The sequence below is a fragment of the Volvox carteri genome (assembly GCF_000143455.1).
Source record: "Volvox carteri f. nagariensis unplaced genomic scaffold VOLCAscaffold_33, whole genome shotgun sequence".
Lineage (NCBI taxonomy): Eukaryota > Viridiplantae > Chlorophyta > Chlorophyceae > Chlamydomonadales > Volvocaceae > Volvox > Volvox carteri.
In genome coordinates this window covers 915,986-939,034 of record NW_003307576.1, presented here as the reverse complement: position 1 = coordinate 939,034, position 23,049 = coordinate 915,986, and the positions used below count along the sequence as shown (strand labels likewise).

The 23,049-nt window shown below is 51.5% G+C and overlaps 3 protein-coding genes across 3 annotated transcripts; all 3 read right to left on the bottom strand.

The window, feature by feature from the left end:
- Positions 1–4,498: 4,498 nt before the first annotated feature.
- VOLCADRAFT_93759 (uncharacterized protein) lies at positions 4,499–10,501 on the bottom strand (the record flags this gene model as incomplete). Its single annotated transcript, XM_002952924.1, has 8 exons — positions 4,499–4,546; positions 5,152–5,370; positions 5,663–5,783; positions 7,884–8,089; positions 8,365–8,445; positions 8,593–8,816; positions 9,013–9,133; positions 10,481–10,501. 8 exons carry the CDS (start codon positions 10,499–10,501, stop codon positions 4,499–4,501), a joined length of 1,041 nt encoding a protein of 346 aa, XP_002952970.1.
- Positions 10,502–13,845: 3,344 nt separating this feature from the next.
- Positions 13,846–14,996, bottom strand: VOLCADRAFT_93758 (uncharacterized protein; the record flags this gene model as incomplete). The annotated part of the gene is made up of 4 exons (XM_002952923.1): positions 13,846–14,054; positions 14,570–14,732; positions 14,774–14,905; positions 14,979–14,996. 4 exons carry the CDS (start codon positions 14,994–14,996, stop codon positions 13,846–13,848), a joined length of 522 nt encoding a protein of 173 aa, XP_002952969.1.
- Positions 14,997–15,845: 849 nt separating this feature from the next.
- Positions 15,846–17,189, bottom strand: VOLCADRAFT_93756 (uncharacterized protein; the record flags this gene model as incomplete). The annotated part of the gene is made up of 4 exons (XM_002952922.1): positions 15,846–16,032; positions 16,376–16,479; positions 16,649–16,660; positions 17,169–17,189. The coding sequence occupies 4 exons, from the start codon at positions 17,187–17,189 to the stop codon at positions 15,846–15,848; spliced, it is 324 nt and encodes a 107-aa protein (XP_002952968.1).
- Between the last annotated feature and the right edge of the window lie 5,860 nt (positions 17,190–23,049).

Genomic DNA, 23,049 nt, shown 5'->3' with positions numbered 1-23,049 from the left:
TTATACTAAAAAACACAAAAACCGTGTAGCCGGGGATAACGATAGCCGGGATCTTAACGCACGTCTGTCTGGAGCACAGCATGAGCGGAACCGTGCTACCCTGATGGACTTACCTGCTTACGTAAATGACATCCCGGATTTAGAGCAGTCGCAGGCCGTATGCGAGGTCATGGGTTTTGAAGGACTGAGGGACCACCAGAATTATGATGGACTCGGAAATCGAAAGTGCCAGGACCAAGTTTGCAATTTCTTTGGTGCCCAGCTTGGGGCGCTCTGCAGATCCGAGGGAATGCTCGTGATGAACGGCCGGATGAGAGGGGACCCAGAAGGCCGCCTAACTTTCCCTAAGGGGGAGGCAGGCGGTAGTATGATCGATTTATTCATAGCGACTCCGCGTGTGCTTCAGCAGTACGCCACGTTACTGAGGGTAGGAAACCTGATCGAGTTGGATGGATGGGAGCCCACCGACCACCGTCCTTTGACACTTGTTCTTAATGTTACAGTGGATGACGAAAGCAGGTGTAGGGACGGTAAAGACCGGAAAGCCCGGGTGGAGTTTGATATTGCACGATACCAGGATTACGCGGAATATTTTGAGGAGGGGTCCCCCACTATGAATGCCTTAAGCCAAGTGGCCGAGGACCTGCAGAGGGGAGTTTGCAACACCACACAAGCTGTCGAACGCATTGGAGGTGCCCTGTACAAAGTCCTGGTGAGGGCCTTCGATACCCACCGACCTACCGGCATGACGGCAGGTGGGAATACGGTTTGGTGGAACCGGGAATGTCAACAAACACGGCAACGCATGTTGGAGAGTAGAGCACAACTGGGTCCAGGCCGGGTGAGTAATAAATCGGGTACGGAGTGGGAGGCTTTCCGCCATGCGCGGACGGATTATAACCGGGCAAAAAGACACGCAAAGGCGGCATATGAGGAGGATAGGATGAGAGATTTTGTGGCCAAATGTCGGCAAGACCAACGAGCTTTGTGGCGGGCTTTAGGAGGGAAGTTGAGGGAGCGATGTGCGATAGACGATATTGAGGTCTTCAGGGAACACTTTGCTGGGCTCTTAAACGCAGCTGTAGGGGAGACAGGGCCTGATGGTGCGAACCGGCTTTTGAACTTCATTAACTTTGGGCAGTTCCTAGAGGGGCAGGAATGGCGGTCATCCCACTCGGTTTTGGGCAGGACTGCGAAGGCAGCAGAAATCCTAGACCCCCCCCTCACGCTGGAGGAAGTCGCACGTGCTGTTGACCGGCTGCCTAACAGTAAGGCACCAGGTTTGGAAGTAGCGCCGTCGGAATATTACCGCTATGCACGTTTGCCCCGAGAGGAAGAAGGCTCCGCGTCGGGTAATGGTGGGGGCAGGCGATGGGGGGAAGTGAATCAGCTTGTTCCGGTACTGCACGTGCTTCTGGAACATATCAGGGCGACTGGGGACTTCCCACGGCAGTTTACAACTACCGTCCTCACCCCTATTTACAAGAAGGGGGACCCCAGCATGCCGAGTAACTACTGGGGCATAGCAGTAGGGGGCGCCTTGGCGAAATGTTACGCACTGGTCCTCCTGGATAGGCTCGTTCGCACAGGGGAGACGCTCTCTCGGGAATTAGCAACAGAGTAGCAGCAGCAGCGACGGCGTTGGGGCTGGGAGATGCATTAATCTGAACAACAGGCGCGGCGGCGGCGGGAAATAGCAACGCAGCAGCAGCGGCAGCGACGGTGTTGGGGCTGGGAGGTGCATTAGTCTGAACAACAGGCGCGGAGGCGGCGGGAAATAGCAACGGAGTAGCAACGGCAGCGACAGCGGTGGGGCTGGGAGATGCATTAGCCTCAACAGCAGGCGCGGCGGCGGCGGAAATTAGCAACGGAGTAGCAGCTGCAGCGACGGCGGTGGGGCTGGGAGGTGCATTAGTCTGAACAACAGGCGCGGAGGCGGCGGGAATTGGCAACAGAGCAGGCGCTGAGGCGGCGGGAGTGGGGCTGGGAGTAGCATAGCGGAACGACAGGCGTGGGGCGGCGGGAATTGGCAACAACAGCAGGCGCTGAGGCGGCGGGAATTAGCACGGAGTAGCAGCGGCAGCAACGGCGCGGAGGCTGGCGAGATGCATTGGCAACAACAGCAGGCGCGGCGGCGGCGGGAATTAGCACGGAGTAGCAGCGGCAGCGACGGTGTTGGGGCTGGGAGATGCATTAGTCTCAACAGCAGGCGCGGCGGCGGCGGGAATTAGCACGGAGTAGCAGCGGCAGCGACGGTGTTGGGGCTGGGAGATGCATTAGTCTCAACAACAGGCGCGGTGGCGGCGGAATTTAGCAACGGAGTAGCCGCGGCAGCGATGGCAGTGGGGCTGGGAGGTGCATTAGTCTGAACAACAGGCGTGGAGGCGGCGGGAATTAGCAACAACAGCAGGCGCGGAGGCGGCGGGAATTAGCAACAGAGTAGCAGCGGTAGTCTGAACAACAGGCGTGGCTGGGAGGGAATTAGCAACAACAGCAGGCGCGGCGGCGGCGGGAAATAGCAACAGAGTAGCAGCGGCAGCGACGAAGGTGGGCTGGGAGGTGCAGTAGCCTAAACGGCAGGCGCGGCGGCGTCGGGAAATAGCAACGCAGCAGTAGCGGCAGCGACGAAGGTGGGGCTGGGAGGTACCAGATGGTGCCATTTGCACAGCAATCACATAGTGCTAAACACAGTGACGTTTCTTATTGGTACTGCAAATTGTCCACGTTCACATGACTTCTGGGCAGCAAGAGGGGAAAAGCCGTACAATTCCGGACCCTGGTCCGGAAGTGTACAGCATGGTATAAAGTTCACATGGCTGCAAATTTAAATTTGGGAAGTTGTTTTGTGGCTACTAAACTTGCATCATTTAAATCCTGGCCAGAACCTGCCATAGAATAGGATGCTCTTTTGTCATGGCGGGACCAAATGCTTGCTTGCGTAGAAGCAGTAGAAGCTCGACGATTGATACAAACGTGAATGTTCTGGTATTCCTACACATTGTGATCATTCTTACTGGTCACATTAGCCAGTTTGCCATGTCATTGAATGCGGTGGAGGCGGCATCCAAACCACGAAAGATCATTTACAGACCGGATGTAGCTCCGGACTCCTCCCTGCATTTTCACTGCGCCAACTGTGCCAACTGGTATGGTAGTCGATCACATGCATATCGGCACCAGTGCAAAGCCAGGGGGTGGAGTATGGCCGCCGCCGCGCCTGCGGTTGAGACTAATGCACCTCCCACATGTTTTAGCTAGTTAGATCAACAATGCTGTGCCTGTGGGACGGTGCGAGCTGGTGACTTAACTTGTCATGCTTGAACACAGCAGGAGAGATTCTTTGCTACTTAAACCTTAAATACATGCCTTAAGTATGTAACACATGGCATGCAAATTAACAACAGGGTGTAAGGGAGCTGACCGAGTAAGGCTTGGCAACAGGCCAAAAGGAAGTTGCCCTGCTAGCTGGCATATACTGATCTTTTGCGTTGGATAAGTGCAGCTAAGCCTAAGGGCTTTGTTTACTGCCGCGCCTGAATGCATATCAAGTCACTGCAAGTGGCTGAAACGAAGGTAATTCAAGTGCACTCCAGAATCCCGGCAGGGATGCTGTATAGTACATTGTGCACATTGTTATAGAGGTAATTTACTATGCAGCATTTCAGAAGGGATTCGGGAGTCCATATGGCATATCATTGTCACTTTTTAGAAAGGAACAAAACATGAACACATAGCCAGATATGACCATTGGGAACATGACTGAATTTACACATATGAGTGGCAATTCATGATCAGTCATGCTGCATAAGGAGCATGACAACTGTCATGAACATGACTCTGCCTCATGACCGGTAACATGACCGGTCATGAGGCAACATGACAAGATCTATGACAGGAAACCCCCCGCATGACCACATCCATGACCAAGTCGTTCCCAGAGTGCAGGAAGCTGAAGTACAGCATTAAAATGGAAAGCCAGTAACCCTGTTTGACCAACATGCCTTACATATGCCCTACAGACCTAACGTACCAATGGGTACTCCGTTGTACCAGTTAGCAGTTGATAAGGCCTCGGGCCGGCAAGCCATTCTAACTAAAGCATCCCCCAACTCAGCACTTCAAGCTCTAATTTAGGGCACAACAAATTCGGCCCACCTTCTGCCGCCTAGCTAACACGAGGAAGCCTGATTAGGGGAGCGCCAATCCTGAAAGGTTTTTTATCACCTTCAAGCACCTTCCCGCACCTTCCTGGATGACATTTAAATGTCATCAAACAGTCTGAAATTTCAGACTGTTCGGGTACTCTGTATGGCACACCCATCATTCGGACATGCATATCCTTGTGTATTTGTGGATATATGTGTTATTGAACCTATATAAAATGGATCATCAACATCATATAACAGAGCTTACTGCATTATTATCAAGATGCAATGAAACTGCTCCCAGCAGTCCTGATAATATAAAAAAATAGTAAAGGAAAAAGCAGTAGATTAGCCTAGCTGAGGGAAACCTCCACAACACACATAAGCAGTTCATCGAACACCTGCAGAGACACCTGCCACACTCGACATAGGAGAACACCTACCTTGCTATTCACACAAACACAAACACACACCAAAAGGAAAGGGATGGTTGAGGCCCTATGGGGCGTTGCAGTGACACCAGCACACAGTCCAGAACACCAATTGTAATATTTGCCCAGCAGTCCTAGCCGATCAGTAACAGCAGTAGTATCAGGAGCAACTCTAGCCTAAGGGGATAACAGTTAAGGCAAATCAGTTGTAGTCGTGATTCTGTCTTGTGTCTCACAAAACCAGACAAGGGATGACTGAAGCTGGATTCGAAATCCCTGATGTTGCTGAATAAAAGTGTATGATGAGTTCTGGCCCCTTCAGAAAAACATACAGATGCACCCACACATGAACCGAGCTGTAGGCGCTGGTGCAGTGTCTACTCTCATGTGCAGTTTTGCTGTTCTACCACCCAGCCCCACCACTACACACAGCTGCACGTCAGTGCTATCTCACCCGGCACACAACAGAGAACTGCACATGTCCATCCCCTGCTGGGCCACCACTTCCTGGGTCATGCACCACTTCCTGGGACCCTGCATGCCTCTATCTAAGGGCCCCTTCACTACATGTCCACCTCCTCCATGTCCTCCACCTCCTCCATGTCCACCGAGTCCTCTGGGAACATGGATGACTCCGTCTCCACCTCCACAACACTTCCAGTGTCTAGCCGGGTCAGCCACATCTGGATGAACTCCTCCTTGCCATCATGCTGTGACATGTCATCAAAGAGGTACACTGTCGGGTCGAAGTCGTTCGGGTAAGTCTTTGCACAATGCTCCAGTGCTAACCTTGCCTGCACAGTCCATACCATATGCAGTACAGGGTTCCAATGCATGTAGCCAGGTGGTTTCACAGGTCGGGATGTGCTTGAAGTAACATGGGGGGCCAGCAGCTCCTTTTAATAAGAAAAATGAAAATAATAGAAGTATGCAAGAAATGTGCCTATGGACAAAAAACCTACAGCTTCTTTCTGTTCTCTTATGGCAATACTATAGAATTCTTACTTAGAGAAAGTGCAGAGATGGTAGTGCTGCTAAAGCACCACAGATAAAGAGCACTCAATGCGTGCAGTTGGCACTACTTACCTGCAGGGCCAGAGCACGATTGTAGGGCCCCTTGCCGGTGGTGCTCTCGAACTTCACATGCTTGTTGTGAAGGTCCCCAAAGGTGATGTCACCCAGCACCTTCACAAAGGCTGTGTCATTCCTGTGTGTTCATGGGAGGCATCCCAAGGCAGTGTTTTTTTTTTCAGTTTTGCTGGTTAACTTTCCAGTCCTAATGGAGGAATAGGTTTTTAGTTGCAGGAATAAAAGTATTCCGAATCTGTAAGGTGCTGGGGGGGGCCTCCAACCCCCCCAGACCCCCGGCCGTGCAAAGGCCAGCTCTCGAAAGCCGAGAACGCGGGCTTGATACATATGTGTGTAAAATTCGCGGGCGGGCGAAATTCGATCGGGAGCTGAAGAGGCTTGATTATCATGCCCAAAATATGAAGCCGCGCAACAAAGGGTCTGACCTTTTCAAGAGCCAGGAGTGCTATGCGTGTGGAGTGCTATGCATGTGGAAAATGCGTGCGTTGACAGACGCCAGATTGGCTGCTGTGCGGACCGGCCAGCGGGTTGCTCCAGCTACTGTGAAATGCCACAGCGTGAAGTCGAGCGGTCTGCAGATCATTTGGCATGCAGGCGTCCACAGAACAATTGAACTGCTTAATAATGGCTGCTTAAAAGTTGCGAAACAAAAACAAAAAAAGAAAGAAGAAAGACAATAAAAAAAGAAACAAAAATGTAAAGGATAGCTCGCGGTGACAGCGGCAATCTTAAAAAAGGATACTTTCAATGGAGGATAGAATATTTGCTTGCTTGGCTTGCTGAGAGCAGCCTTCATAAGCAGCAGCGGGCATGGGCAACATACACCGCATATTGCCGGCAAGGGGTGCTGCCCTTCATCCAACCCGAGAGGAGCGCTGCAAGGTCATGCGGTTCCTTGAATAATCACCAAGCGGCATTAAACCTGGGCACATGCAGCTTCAGTCGGCACGGCAGGCCGATGATAGCAGTGCCCTGTTATCAAGACACGCAACGGTTGCTGCATGTTGCTGGCGCGTCAGGTGTGTTTCACAGCGCCCTCAGGCATGCAACGTATACGTTGCATGCCTGAAAGGAAAGACTGGTATCAAAAGCTTGCAGTCACCACAGCCGCCCGCTTGTTTTGGGGGCCTAAAGACCTGCCTACATCCCTACAACCCTACTGTGCACCACGGTTCTACAAACTTTGTGTCGTGCACAGTGCCAGGGCGCCATACATTTTCCCCTTTTCAACGTGTGTGTAAACAGTTGTGATGTGCGTCCGGCTGCCTGAACACGCTGTCCATATCCCCACTGCTAGCAGTGGCTTCCACCCACCCACAGAACACTTCCACATACACACACATGCCGGTGCTGCCTTTCCTTCAGACTGCAGTGTTCTCACTACCACTCGCCATCGTGCACCTTATGCACGGCAAGTTACTTTCGCCACCATATGGCAGCAGCTGGCCGTGGTCATTGCGGTCACCCTACAATGAACCGCAATGACCACGGCCAGCTGCTTCACCAGAAACCCTCGATGATTCATTAACATTCACGTTGAAAGATTACATTACATGGCTTTCCGGGTTGCAAAAGTAATGATGAATAGCGGCAATGAACCAGAACCACCAAACACAACCTGTTTCCTGGCCCATCATGATTGTCTCCATATGACGAACGCTGATGTTTGGCCTGCTCACTGTTGACAACTGGATTGGCGTCATTGTCATCGGCTGGCTGCAGCATTGCGTCAACATTGCCTACGACCTCTACACTGTCTTCATTAACGTTGCTAATGGCTTCAGTGAAGTTTAATACCTGCTTTAATTGCCCTCCATGCTTTGGGAGCTTTGGGTCCGAATGTTTGCAGTGTTTGGTCCAGTCAAAAACAGTCCAATTCCTCGTTGACTTTCGGGTGTGAGCTTCCAAACAGTATTCACGGCATTAAAGTACTATGATACGGTTAACATGTATGTCTCCTGTGAGATTCTAGCTGCTTTGGCATGGACAGTCCATTTTTGGCTGGAGGAATGAACTTGTACGGTCGGAACATTATTTATTCTTAACTTTCAGGACCACGAACAATTTTTATTCCGAATTCGGAATATATTCCGCAAAAAAATAATGCTGTCCCAAGGCCGTCCTCAATCAAACAACCTGTCGCACTGCATGACACTGGGTAGCTCAGTTTGCACCAAATGGCAAATTCCCGTCATGTGTGGCATGGAGGCAAACTCACTTGTGCTGACCCACGGATGACAGCTTCTTTGGCAGCAGGGACTTGTCCAGCACGTGCAGGATGAACTCATCCTTAAGCTTGTTGCTGCCCTTCGAGAAGCAGATGTTCTGCAGCTCGTACTCATGCTGGATGGCGCTGCACAAAATGATGCCATTCTGGGAGCCATCGATGTGGAAGTCACTGCCCATGATGATGTCTGCATACCGCTGCAATAAGCAAGGCCCAGGCATGACCCCCTTCCCCTGGTCAGGTGATATCACTGTGACCAAGTGCCACAGCCCTCTTGTCTAGACAGCCCAGCCACTACATACATGCTGCATAATATGTGGCCATCCCACTGCTGCATCATGGATTCTTAAGAAATGGCAACACATGACAGGGACAGGGCACATCAAGGGGGAGACTTTGATTGATCAGCATGTGGTAATCAAGGCTGAACATGCAACGATGCACACTGCCCACACCCAGGGCCCATACCCACCTCCCATCGCACGGCAAAAAGGTGGGTGGCAACCAGGAAGTCGTCGGGAAGCGCCTTACCCAGCACCATGCACCACATTGACTGCAATGGTCGAACAAATAGGGAGCATTACAGGTAAGGGTGCGGGATCTGACAACCATGACCCAGTCAGATTACATCTCACAGATTGTAGCGAGATTCCAGACATTTAGGTCAGTGTGTGTGGTGCCTTGCCACATGCCCGCTTACCTTCGGGGTCATGCCATAGGACTTCATAAGGCGGCGGCGGAAGACCTGGTTGGAGCCACGTGATGCGTGCCCTGAAGTTGGTGGCCTCAAGTGGTGCTTCAGGTTCACAAGCACCACACTCGTTAAGAAGTCAGTGCACTTCACCATGTTGTCAGTGCGTTTCATCATGTCACGATGGTTGCTTTGCATATTACACTGGATGGCCTTGAGCAAATGTTCCACATCTGCAACACGATTGGCCAGTGAAAACAGGTGCACAGTAAGCCCACACATGCATCATGCAGTGTATCAACTGCCCACAGCTGCAAGCAAAGTCCACGACCTGGTGAACACTTGGCCCCCTGGACATATCCAAAGGCTTCGACACTATCACACAACTTGTCAGTTTCCGGGCACTGCCTGACTGTCTGCACAGCTCACCCTCAGCAGTCGAGCTGCCTGAGCCGGGCCCCACTCCCCCTGCGGCTGCACTGAATGCTGCCAGGCGGCGGTGCTGCCAGTAGGATGCATTCATCAGCACAAGCACGGTGGCGGTGATGGCCTGTGCATCCAGAAGAAAGGAAATGGGGAAGGGGAGAGGGTGGGGAAGAGGTTCAGGAGGTGTCGGTGCAGGCTGTTGTGAGTCTAGGTATACCTAGTGTGCCACCTTGCGTAAGGTGGCATACTTGCACACCCAAACCACCGTTGTGCTCAGCCAAAGGCCTTGTAGGATGGTGTACCATTGGCTCGAGACCGTGGTGGTGTGCATGATAGCGACCACGAAGCTTTAAGCTCTTTGGAAAATACCTTCCAAGATATCAATCAGGCTTTTTATGACGTTCTATGAAACATATTAATCCAAGATTGTCAATTTGATACCTGGTGGCCACCAGGTAGCAAATGTTTCCCACCAAGTTTGAGCTTTTAGTATAGGAAAAATGCGCACATTTCATAGCATGTTAATCTATATTTAATCTGTGAAGCGTGTGAATATGGGCATACATTTCTAACTAATCCCGTGAACCTTAATCCGCCTAATCCGTCAAATTAGGACGGATTGGGGTTTCTGACGGATTAAGCCTTAATCCGCGACTTTTTATCCAAATGGAAACACCCCCTTAGCATCCCTCCATTCACTAATCGGTAGTTTTCACTACCACCTGAACAGTGGAAGTGGATACCACAAGTGGTATTCTTCCACAGCAATCTTGATTAAGTAGATGTCCAAGTCCTACAGCATTTGGGCACTCACCACAGCTCTTCAGGGTAAGTGAAAGATCGTAATTAATTGTACTGTTTTGCCCGCATCGCTCATTGTATTCACAGAAGTTAGAATGGGTGTAGTGGACCCAATCGAGATAGAGCCTCTTCTCCAATCTTTCCCATTGTCCAAGGCCGTAACTAACCAAGTTACTGCTTCATAAGGGTAGGACTTCTTTATTTTGACAAAATGCTTACTTCTGCCCTATCCAACTTGGGCAGTGACCGTAATGGTGTAGACATGCAACCGAGGCAACCGCCTGCTTACACGGTTGCTGAGTTCTAGAGCTCTGGTTGGCCCTACTGAGGTGCCTGTTACTGTTCGCCATTCTCTACTTTTGCTGCAGCACCTTTGTTGCAGATGCCCACTGGGGCTGCTGACAATATTCGGTTGAGGCCACTTGGCTCTATTATTGATGATCAGCCACACTCTTTGCCCTCGTTGGCCCCTTTTGCTCTGCACTGTCCAGCTAACACCCCCATAAATTTTAATGATTCTACGGATGCCGATCATCGTGCAGCTGCAGCAAGTTTGAGAGTGCTGTTGGACGCCGTTTTTTTTGATGCTGTCACTGTCAAAGTGTAATATAACAGTTAGGTCTATGTTGGCTGTCATACTGTGCTTTTTGTCCCTGCATCCCTCACCCACCTGCGCATTTCGCTTCGGCATTACATCACATGCAAGCACCGTTGTCCTGATACCGCGGCTATCGGTGCCTCTTGTTAATTTTGCGGCCGCTGCTATGTGTGCACATGCTACCCCCGAGTCTAATGGTCGTAAGGCTGCTATGCATCTTATTTGCAAGGGGGCACATGCTTTGCTAGTCGCAGCTTCTGCGATTCTTCCCACTCAGGTTTCTGCGCTGCTTGAGGAATACACTGATGTTTTCCGTGAGATTCCGGGTATCCCTCCAGTTCGCCCCTTGGATCACATGATTCGGTTGGCGCCTGACGCCCCACCTGTCGCACACCCTATGTACCGACTTAGCCCTCTTGAGCTTGATGAGGTCAAAAGGCAGGTTACTGATCTGCTTGCTAAAGGCATGATTCGTTCGAGTACATCTCCCTTCTCTGCCCCGGTTTTGTTTGTGGGTAAGGCGGACGGTTCTCTGCACATGTGCATAGATTACCGTGGATTGAATTCCATGACTGTTGAAAATCGGCACCCTCTTCCGTGTGTAGACGATTTGCTTGATATGCTCTGTGGATCTGCTTACTATAGCTCTATCGATCTGCAGCAGGGATATACCAAATTCGCATTGCCGAGTCTGATATTCCTAAGACCGCTTTTGGGGGCGAGGCCCTGGGCGCTTCGCAGGGCGAGCCCTCTAGGTTCACTGCTGTCAGTCCGTCCGTCCGTCCGTCCGTCAGTCATGGTGTAACATTTCATCTTATTTCTGATCCTCTATCGATTGACCAATGGAATTAATTCAGATAAATTTGTGGGCGAAGTTAGCTTCCTAACATATTAACTTTCATATCGTGCCCCGCTTTAAATTGCGTAAGAAAGCTATTCTAATTCTCTATCGATAGACCAAGGGAATGAATTCAGATACATCTGCACCCGAAGATAGCTTTCGGTGCTGTTCACAGATGACCGGCCCTATTTTGACCACAGGCCGCGTCATAGAACTGCAAGAATACGGCCCCCCTACAGGCCCGAATGCACTGCAATTTCACAATATTATAATATAATTATAAACCTTCCAAAACCATGCTAACAGATTTCCAAAATACTACACCATCAAGGAAATCGCCTCGTCTGTACTTTTTCGGGCATTGTATAGGCGAGATATTCGGGAAAATAGGTGAAAGGTATATAGGCCAGTAAGGTGTACACATATTATACGAGACTTAAAGGCTTAGGCATAAGAGGCGCATGTGTAAGTGATGGCCTAATATACGATCATGTATGGCATAGTATTATAAGTACATTTTTACATCATAACCTGTAGCAAGGGATGTTTAGGCTATGCGGTATACAGGTATGTATACACTTGATGTTGTAAACGACATTGTCTATATAGACGCAAGTATACATGATTTCCTATAATAGGACCTGTACAGGCATCACATAATAGGCTTTTCTTACGAGTCACCCTTTAGATACCCAAGTCATCGCTCTAATCGATCGCGCGACCTCACTACCTCACTTATTGCATCGTTATCCTTGTAGTGTCTATAGATTTAAAAGTGCATCCTTTATTACCGTGGCTCGATCCCGGGATCTCACGTGAGTATTGGTCACGTCTTACCGGTAGTACTTAACGCAGAATGTAAAGTAGGCGTTGTTCCACTTTTATACTTAGAATCTAAAGGGCACTCATGAACATCAGCTGCGTTAGCCTGGCTTGTCGTCCATGCGGCAGCCTCTGGGCAAATGGCCCAACTCCATTTGAGTTTGCTGCTGGCTGCGGCCAAGAAACATGCAGTGCAACCGCCATATGATCCCTAGGTGTAATTGTTTTGCATACAAGTCGACGTAGATACCTCCTGTGACCGCCGTACAGGAAGGAAATTTTCCGGTACGACAACATGTGAGGTCCAGAACCGAACACAAAAGCAGGAATTACCATTCAGAGCGTAAAACGTCGCCGTCCATGACTTATGCATATGAATTCACGTGTTCTCTTCGCGTTTTTCTCCTTCTTCGTAAGGCCAACGCGTCGACCAACGCACATCTTACACCCGTCCGGTCCAGAGCCTCTATAGCAATAATATTGACATAAACAAAGTCATTTATGAACATCTGCTACGTTTGTCTAGCATTGTCGTACCGGAGGTTGGGTCGGCAGCAGACCATGAACTTCTCGCCTAGGAAAATACTTAGCGCAGCCAAGAAACATAATTTAAATCTGTTAGTTCATCCCATTGGTCTTAGGGCTGCCTTCAAGTCGACGTAGATGCCACCTCCTGTCACCGCCGTATCGGAATGCATTTATCAAGCAAAAGACCCGAAAAGATTATAACCTTGCAGAACTCATTTCAGTGCTTTTGGAAAAGAGGTTTAGACCTTGCCACCCCGGCAAGCCAGAAACTAGTTTCGGTCGCAAAACTTTTGTATTTTCAAAGCATACACACGCGTGATACCTAAGAATACGAGAATTATTAACAGTTTAATATTTGTGGAATTTCGTAGGCGTTTGCGGTGCAACTGGCGCGAATAGGAGGTCTTCCTAGCAGGTCTTAATGACGAGGGGTGCCTGACGGCGTTGCATGGACTCCATCGATGCATGTGCCTCGGCATGACGGGTGAATACAAAACGGTTCATATGCACAGACCTCATAGTTTGCAGCATTTTGAGGGAGGTCAAAGGTGTTTCGCACGCAGCAGCTAGTGCAGCTTTGCCCCGAACACTGTCTACACGAGTGGCCTACATAAAGGCATACCTTTATACAACGGACTATTAGGCTCTCACAGTTTTGCATGCGTACACATGGTAACCTATAGCCTACAGGCCTATAGACCATGCTGTATACAACAGATCGCCTATAGGTGTGATGTATACGATCATATACGCGAAATCACCTATACTCCACATATTCCGCGGTCCTACCTATTAGGCGATGGCCCGGCCTATAGGTGACTTCCAATTTTACTGACGCTCCTGCTAGTAAGTGGCAATAAAAGGCAAATAGGGCCGGTCATCCGTGAACAGCACCTTTCCAGGGTGAGATCAATTTACATATCTCACTCCGCTAAAGATCGCATGTAAAAGCTACATCAAATCTTTATCGATTTGCTAAAAGAGAACATTCAGATACATCGGAGCGCGAAGATAGCTTCCATGGCTTCGAGTTTGACTTCCCCTCACGCCGCAGCCCTTGCCTCTGATGTCGTTGCATGTCCCTTACATCATAGATTCATAAGCAAACGGCATGATTCTTTATGGATTGGTTCCTTGATGCTTAGCAACTTTAGACCGACCCATGGCAACGCTCTAAGCACCTCCCTCCTGGCGTCTCGCTCGTGCCTGTTTGATTGTTGTCCTCCTTATTCTCTTCTTCATTGATTCAATCCAAGTCCAAACGAAGTGTGCCTTTGCGACACACCATCAGCTTTGCCGCCGACTTCAAAATGTGCAATTGGAACGATCCCCGAATGCGTTCTGGCTGGGAGCTTTGGGAGCGGACAACAATTGGTCCATGAAGCACGGGCACTTTAACTGCCAGCCTGCAGACCGAAGGGCCGGTGTCGAACATGGATGCAACGGTAGTACCACCTACGTATCGGGCAGTCCCGACTCATGGACATGGCGCAGCAGCGGCAACACACGTTGCCGCAATGACACTCCTGCTTTGTGTGTATGTTATTCTACGGATTGTCGCATCACGAGAAGGCTAACTGTTCAGTCAATAATGATTATGCTATGGCGGCTGCGTGCTTGCGACGATCCAAACAGGTCTACACTGCCGTAGCAAGTCTGCCGACCTTATTTGGTTGAGTATTTCAATGACAACTGTGTACTCCAAACGTGGCGGTGTTCTTGTGCTTGCACTCCTATGCCGTACGGACTGCCCTGCGAATCAAACGGGGGTCAAGTGGCTGCACCGGGGCCGAGCCCCTTTTCGGCTTTTCAAAGCCGCCCCCCTAGTCGTACTCCTTTCGGTCATTTTGAGTACACGGTTTTGAGCTTCGGCCTTGTTAACACCCCTGCTATTTTTCAAGCCGTGATTGACCGTATGTTCAGGCAGTACATCGATAAGTTTGTCGTGCTACTTGGACAACATCCTACACCGACCAGGAGAACAAGGCTGCTCAGGACAAAGGTCTCCTTCACGCTCGCTGAGGTGGTGGTTTTTCGGTTCAGGGTCTCGGTCTTTTGCTTGGGTTTGGATTGACCTATCCCTTCCCCCTCCCTCCCCTGCCCACCCTGCTCAAGCCTCCCATGCCCGCCACACTCCAACCGCCCACCTGCAGCACCACGTTGAGGGGGTTGACCTCGGGCAGGAAGTGGTGCGGGCACAGTGCCGCCTGCATGCAGATGATGAGCATGGTGCCGCCGCTGACGGCCACCTCGTGCAGCAAGGGGATCTGGATGAAGTAGCCGGTAGAGACAATGATGAAGAACTCCTGCGCAGGGGTGCAGTGGGTGCTGGGATGTGGGAAGAGTGCCGTGTGGGCGTGAGGAGGTTGTGTGTCGTACCGCTGCACAAGGTGGCATGTGTGTCAGCTGCACACCTAGCTCCAGTGTTTTTTTTAAGTAATATATTCCTTTTAAGGAATAAAGAGGCCATTTTGGCCTTTGGAAATAAGGAACAAATTGAGGCCGATCCGTACATTTACATTCCTCCAGCCAAAAACGTCCATTGCTGCCAGATTGCTCCGTAGTGTGCAGAACTTAGTATTATCGATCATAGAATAGATATGAGGGGCCGTAAGAAGGTCCAGCCCGTGAGTCAACGCGGCATAGCAGAATGTATGACCGGTCCTTACATAGCCAAACACACAAAAGGCAACGACTTGAACGCCGAACAAACACCAAAACAGCACGATAAGCCTGAAATTTTTCCTGATAAAGGCGTTTGGGACGGCGGTGCTGTTGTCGGTAATGCATCGGCAATGGTGTTGCTGACAGCGGCGACCGATGACACGGGCGCCATTACCCCTGTCTTCCATGGCGGTTGTGATCAGCATAAGCGCAAGCTGTCACCTAATCAGCTCGACAACAACGAATGCGGCGAGGCGCCCAACCCGAGCGCTCGCAGTGCCAAGCGGGCTCAGACACAGCGCATCCGCAAGGGCATGAGCGACGGTGCATGGCGGGACAAGCAGAAAAAAAATCCCCACAGATGGCAGACAAAACGCGCCAACGCAGTGCGTGCCTCTTGGTCTATGAGGGGAGTTGTAACTTATCGGGGGGGGTCTGGGGGGGCTACGCCCCCCCCAGCGCCCCACTCTTAAGGAATACATTACGGTGACGCTAGCAACTTTGTTACTTAGGTCGGAATAATTGAGACCCCCCCAAATGAAAAAAAAATCACTGCCTAGCTCCAGCAGCGGTACAGCCTCATCAACACTGCCCCATGTGGCCACACCACCTCACTGCATCACCCAGCTGCACTACCTCACGACACCCTGTCGAACGCACCATGTTGCTCTCACGCTTGTAGTATTGCGAGCCCTTGCCCAGCAGCAGCGACTTGAGCAGGATCATGGAGCGGCTGCCCACAGCGATGCCGAACTTGAGCAGTGTGCGGCTGCTCGGGCAGGTGAAAGTGTATGTGTGTGTTTGTTCTGTGTTTGTGTGTGTAGTGTATGTATGGGTGGTGTGCATAGTGGGATGTACTTGAGGATGTCAGTGAGCAGCCGGGTCAACATAGGGCAGGCAATGGCTTTTGGGGCGGACATGCACGCCTCTACACATGCCTCCACGCACACGCAAGCGCACACAAGCCTCCATGTGCACACACACATGACTACGGGGCTACACGGCTACAGTCCTAGCGGTATTCGTAGGTATTCCACAAGTAACACCGAGCGATGGGGCATTCTTTCTGTTTTCGTTTTCCAACACACATGACTCCACACACACAACCCCACCTGGCTGTTGGTGACATGATGTGCACGCCCAGCCCCTCGTGCAGCACCATGGTGGTGATGAACAGGATGGGCACCACGAATAGCACGGGCACGAACGGCTCAACCTGGGCATGTGTATGTGTACATGTGTTTGTGTGTTGCTCAATGATAATGGAAAGAACCCAGACCATATATCGCGTTACCTACAATACCTACGCCCTGTCCCCGAAATGCACCCATATGCGTCAATAAGCCTGCCGAACCTGCTACCAACGGTTACCCAGCACGCCTAACTCCCAGCCTCACCTACAGGCAGCGGTGGAAGCACAGGCATAGGGCAGCAGCAAGGAAGGGGATGTGAAAGAAACAAATGTGGCGTGTCTAGCGCACAGTAAGCAGGCTAAGAGACACACATCCCAATGCCCAAGAAGATGGAGAAGAGAAAGGGTAAGTGTCGGTGCAGTGTCACTTAGAGTGAAGTGGGATGGGGAACTGTGGCGGGCGCGCTTGCAGAGACGGACCGTGCCACACTATGGAGGAAAAACCAGGAAACCGTCATCATTATCCCGGGGTACTGGCGGTTTCCCCAAACCCGTGTGGTGCGTGTGTGCAGGATGCCGTGGGCTGCGGGAGCTGGCCTCCCACTCCCAAATACATGGCGGCACCGAGACTAGGCATGCTCGTGGCCACAGTGGCCGTGTCAGTATGATGGATAGACACAGGTGGCTGCATTGCAGACGGTACATGACACCGCGGCGCGGCAAGGCGTCAGGTCAGCCCCGTAGGGTGCACCCACACAGCAGACCCAACACACCGGGCACATGCTGGAACCCATCATACCCCACACACCTGCCAGGCATAGCCCTAAAAACACCCCTAAGAAGACAACCCGACACAAGAGGGCTCCCCCACCTGTAGTACACTACATTTCCCTTAGAACATTTCAACAATTACTGTTAATACTATTGTTAACTTCAGTATTGGTAGTTTTGGTATTTTATGCCTTGACTTTAGCACTCTTAACAAAATCACCATAAAAACATGTCACAACCATAATGTCACAACCCGACGTCCATATGACCCCTATTAGCCCTACACCGAAATTAGCGCGACCAGTAACTAGAGTACTTTTTGATTTAACTGAACGAAAAGATCGTAATGTGCGTCGCAAAATAATTGGAGTCAAGCGACGCTCAGCCACGGTCAACGTCTTTACACCTGGCAGGAAAACTCCAGGACCTAAGCAGCTAGAGGAGCACATTGCTCAGAGTTGCAGGCCATTCCTGGATGGATGCATTTCAACAATTAAAGCGGAATTCCAGAGCCTATTGGCAGGGCATGTTGACAGATGCCAGCAGACTAGCGATGACATGAAGCATCGCATTAACGACCTGAGAAGCCTAGTCGAAGAGCAGGCAGAGGTTGTTAAAAGCCTTCAGGAGCGGAATGCTGTGTTGCGACAGGAGCTTGATGCCACGGTGGGTGAGCGCAGGCTCACGACGCAACGCTTAAAGGAGTTAAATGAGCGCATTGAAGCCCTCGAGACCGAGCGAAGCACGGCACGAAGTGAGCCAATCATTACGCGAAGCCAATCGGCGGACGCAAAGGCCCTTGATAGGCGGATGGAGGCCCTGGAAAAGCGGCTCGCCGAGCACGCCGCAAGCGGGCCAAGGGAACAAGCGGTGCACTGCAGAGAAATGACTGAGAACGTGGACAGCGTTACTGCCCATGTTGCCACGCTCGAGGAGCGTTTCAATGACTGGGAGCGCACGCGCACAGCCCCGGCAGATGGTGCACGATGTACTGAAGCCACGGGGGGGCGTCGCATGGGCCCCAAAGCAGCGCCGCCTGCAAAGCAAGACCAACAAGATCCCCGGGAAGAACTCCAGAAGGAGCAGCAAGAACGGCCGAAGCAGCAGCAGCCAAAACAGCAACCAAGACCTAACAGAGCCGTCGCTGATACCACCACCTCCAAAGCCCCAAAGGTGACGGCGATCACTACCAGACCACATGAGGTGGCCGCAAGCTGCAGAGGGTTTGGCATGACAGCAGGCGCCCCTGCTCCCAGGCCCCCCAAAGCACTGGCTGAGACTACCAGCAGCACCGATGGACATATAGACCGGGATGCACTGGTCATCGACGGACTACCAGCTACTTGGACGCAGGAGGAAGTGATCCAGAAACTGCAACTGCGCTTGCAGCAGCTTACGAACATGAAGGTCGCGTTCTTAGATTGCACCGTCGAGGCACACCCGAACATCGCTGCGCGCAGCAGCAAGCGGACAACCCAGCGGGTTCGAATCACGACAACCCCAGCGGCATATTATGCCCTGTACTCATTACGGAAGCAGCTGGGCCTTAATGCGGAGGAAGGAGCGGATGAGTCGTTCCCGGCTGTGAGAGTGTCACTGGCGCTCACAGCACTTGGCGAATCGTACAAGAAAGGGTACCAGGACGTATTTCGGCACCTAGTCGATAGTAAGAGGGCCCCTTCATGGCGGGGTACTCACCTCATGGCGCTTACTGAGCCAGACAGCGGTGTCTGGGCGAAAATAGACATCCGCAAAATGGCTGCAGAGCTGAGGCAGGCAGCTAAGTAGGGAGCACGCCGGGGGGGTAATAGCATCCATTTCCTTATTTGGAATATCCACGCCTTCTCGGCAGGCAAGTTTGACCAAATTAAGGCTATTCGTGGATTGCTCAATCACGATGTTATCATCCTTACAGAGACGAAGGCGCCCGTTAATCGCACTCGTGCCAAGGAGCAACTAGTATTGCAGGGTTATAGCCACCTTGCATGTGCTAGAGCACCGCGCACAGGCTCTCGAAGGTCAGGCGGTGTATCTGTGTTTGTGCGTGATGAGCTGGCCCCCTGCGTGAGAGAAGTGGGCTTAACGAATACACCCGTTGGGGTGGAGATCGTCTGGTTGCGATTCCATAGCGTTCTCCCTGGAGGGCGGGCGCTCCTACTGGGGGCTGGTTACTGCTCGCCCCAGGGGTCCAGCGTTTATAGCAGCACGGATGGTAGTGGCCTGGCGTATAGCGAGGTCCCCGACGCTGTATTTGGAAGCATTACTGGCGAGCTAGATAGACTGCGGTGCATGGGTGATGAGGTGCTTATCACAGGTGATTTTAATGCCCGTACAGCAACTATTCTAGACTTGCCCGGAGTAAATGGAATAGGGGCACACTCCCTCGTCGGCGTTCCCCGTAAAAATAGAGATAGTGGGCTGAATTGTTTTGGCCGCCGATTGGCACAAATGTGTCTTGACACAGGGCTAGCCATTGTCAATGGGCGGGCACCTGGTGATGTGCCCGGGGGCTTCACTTACTCCAACTCTACTGAGGGTCACAGTTCTATTGATCTGTGCCTTGCATCTTACGGGCTCTTCGAGCAGATTAACACTCTCAAAGTCCTTAGATCTTACTTATGGGGAGAGTCCAATGTGCTGAGTGATCATCACCCGCTTATCCTTCGCCTGCATGCCGTTTTGAGGCCAGGGGCTGCACGGGGTCGGAAGCCTCACCTAGCACGTGAACGGATCCCTATTTTTGATATTTCACGCAAGGGCCGCTTCACTGAGCTTTTTCGTGAACCAGATGGCATTATTACAGAGACCATCAACTCTCTCAAGGAAAAGCTTGTAGAAGGGGCACCCTGTGACGAAAGCATGAATGACCTGCGCACCCTTATCAATACGTGTGCTAGAGAGACGTTCGGCGGTGCACGGGGAATGGAAAAGTCTGTGAAGCGTGACTGGTGGAACGAGGACTGTGCAGCTGCGTGGAATGATATGATGAGTTTCCGTAAGGAGGTCAGGGACCCCGTCTCAGGCAAGCTGCCCAATCTACATAGGACTACCTGGAAGGCCAAGCACCGTGCCTTTAAGAAGGCTAGGAAGGCCGCTATTCAGGAGTTTGAAATGGAAGATATGCGGAGGAGGATTAAGGACGCCCGGTTCAACCCACGCGGATTGTGGACATGGCTGCGTGGGGGAAAACTACCTCCTTGCGGGATCTCAGATATTAATGCTTTTACCGAGCATTTTTCCAAGGTGCTTAATGGTACAGGAGAGACGAGGCAATGCCGCAATGAGGGTATTCAGTTTAGATGGCTGGACGAGGATCAGGTGACACACAGACGGGAATTAGCTGCTTGGCTTAACAAGGATTTTACGGAGGATGAAATTGCTAGTGGCCTTAAGGCTATGCGCAACAATAAGTCCGCGGGCCTGGAGGGAACCCCGGCCGAGTATTATAAGTACGCTATCAGGGAAACTGAAGGGCAGCAACCCGTGCTTGTATTGGCGCCTTACTTAACGGTGCTATTCAACCGCATATACGGAGCTGAATACCCGAGGGAATTCACGACTAGCACCCTGTCCCCCGTATTCAAAAAAGGGGACGTGTCTTACTGTGACAATTACCGGGGAATTGCAGTTGGGGGTCCCCTGAGCAAACTTTATGCCAATATCATAGGGAGGCGATTAAATAATTACTGTGAGGGCAATAGGCTACGTGCCGTTAGCCAGGCTGGATGTAGGCATGGTTTTGGCACCGAGCATCACTTGTTTACATTAAGGCATCTTATCTCGAAGCACACTGTGGCCGGAGCCAGGCCGCTTATTATCATGCAAATTGACTTTAGTAAGGCGTTCGACTCCGTTGACCATGAGACACTTTGGGATTTCCTAATGTCGTATGGGCTACACGGGAGCATCCTCGATTCTTTAAAGGCTAGCTATGCTGACGTGAAGTTTCGGGTCAAGTTAGGAAATAAGTTGGGACCTGAATTCAAGGTGGGGCGTGGTGTTAAGCAAGGGTGTCCCCTTAGCGTAACCCTTTTTGGACTCTTCATAGAAGTATTCGCTCATTATATTGATGCCCATGATGCTAATTGCCGTATATGCCTCCCCAGCCGATGGAGCACCCTTCGTGAGCAGAGTGTTAGCCTGGCGGGCGGTGATCTCACTAACCTACTTTTCGTTGACGATGTGTCACTGGTAGCGACAGGGCACGATAGAGCTGAATGCCTTCTGGGGCTACTCGAAGCCTACTGCAAAGCGACGGGTATGGCCGCGAATGCCGCCAAGTGCGAGGTCCTCATTTTTGGGGGTGCTACGCGTGAGCGGAAGCGGCTTGTTGAAGCTGAGTACCGGTTAGGTGGGGCGGGGTTGCGGGTCCTGACCGGCAACGAGACGGCACGGTATCTCGGGTTGCACTATGGCCCAGGAGTGCAGTTCTCAGCATGTACCAAGCAACTACTCACAGCAGGGAGGCGGGCCACATTTGGGCTCAGCACCCTGTGTCGTGATAAGAAAATTACCACCCCCAAGCTATGTATGTCTCTCTACAATACACTAGTTGTACCGGTGTTTCCTTATGGAGCGCAAGTTTGGGGACCTGACTTCATTAATGTGAATTTTGAAGGTGCTATGGCTAATCCCATGGTCCAGGAACAACGTGCTTACATGCGAACCGTAGTTGGGGCGAGGAGCCCGACTATGGTTTCCCTATATCGCGAGCTGTCACAGAGGCCACTCCAGTTCCATTGGACCAATCTTGTACTTAGGTTTTGGAACTCTGTGGTTAAGAGGCCGGGAACGTTGTGTCACCGGGCATTTGTCGCTGACCTGGAGTTGGCACTTGGGGGCGCCACTGAGTGTTGGGCAAGCAAGGTACTAGCCTTTCTTACTAGCTTAGGAGTGGAGCCCCCCACTAATACGCGCGGTAATGATCTTATATCGTACTACACCACCCTTAAATTGCCAGTCGAGAGCATTCTTAAGGTTTTTGCCAAGCGGCTTGATGCTCGGTGGGAGTGCCCGAATACCTTGGGTGACCCCCGCGTCTTCCCCATAGGAATTACCGGAGCCAAGGCGTGTCGCTATATGAACTGGATGGGAGCTGCCCCGTCAAGGGGTGCGCGTCTTGATTGGCTGGAGCACACTAAAGAGACCATGCCCCAGCGACTTCATCATGTGCTCATGCGTTTTCGGTTAGGCTGTTGGGAGTTAAGAGGTTAATAGACCTAATGGGCGTGAGCGCACCGCGCGTACCTGCAGGCTTTGTGACTGTGGAGCGGTTGAAGATGAGTTGCATGTTTTCGAAGAATGTCCCGCTTACAAGAGCATACGGGCTAAGTATGATGGTGACCTAGTCCTTACGGGGCACAGCATGCGCACCACTATGACTGAGGCGCCACCCCTGGCATTGGCCAGGTACCTCTCGGAAATCTGGGAGGCCAGGCACGTCGCGCTGAGGCGCTTCGCCCTGAAGCGGACGAGGGAGAATGAAGATGACCTCCCGCGTACCCGCATCAATACCAATACAACGTCCATGGCCCCCCCGGCTTTTACGGACACACCCGCACTTGTGTGCGGAACTTGTAACTTGTAACTTGTTAACTTCGGTAATGATTCGACTTGAGTTTCGTACATACTATTGTAACATGTCACGAAGATGGCAGTTGCTTGTAGTGAACCCAACGGGCTGGGGCCCCGGGCCCCACGACATTATCCTAGCACGGCAAGGACAGTAGTAGGGAATCTCCGGCAGGTAGGCCGAGATGTAAGCTACCCGGGCGGGATGCTATGGCCAGGCACTTAAGTGTCACGACTACTTGGTGTTCGGAGTTCAAGACTCCGCTGCCGGCCGTCTCATTTACTTCATGTACACTCATGCTTGTCGCTGGG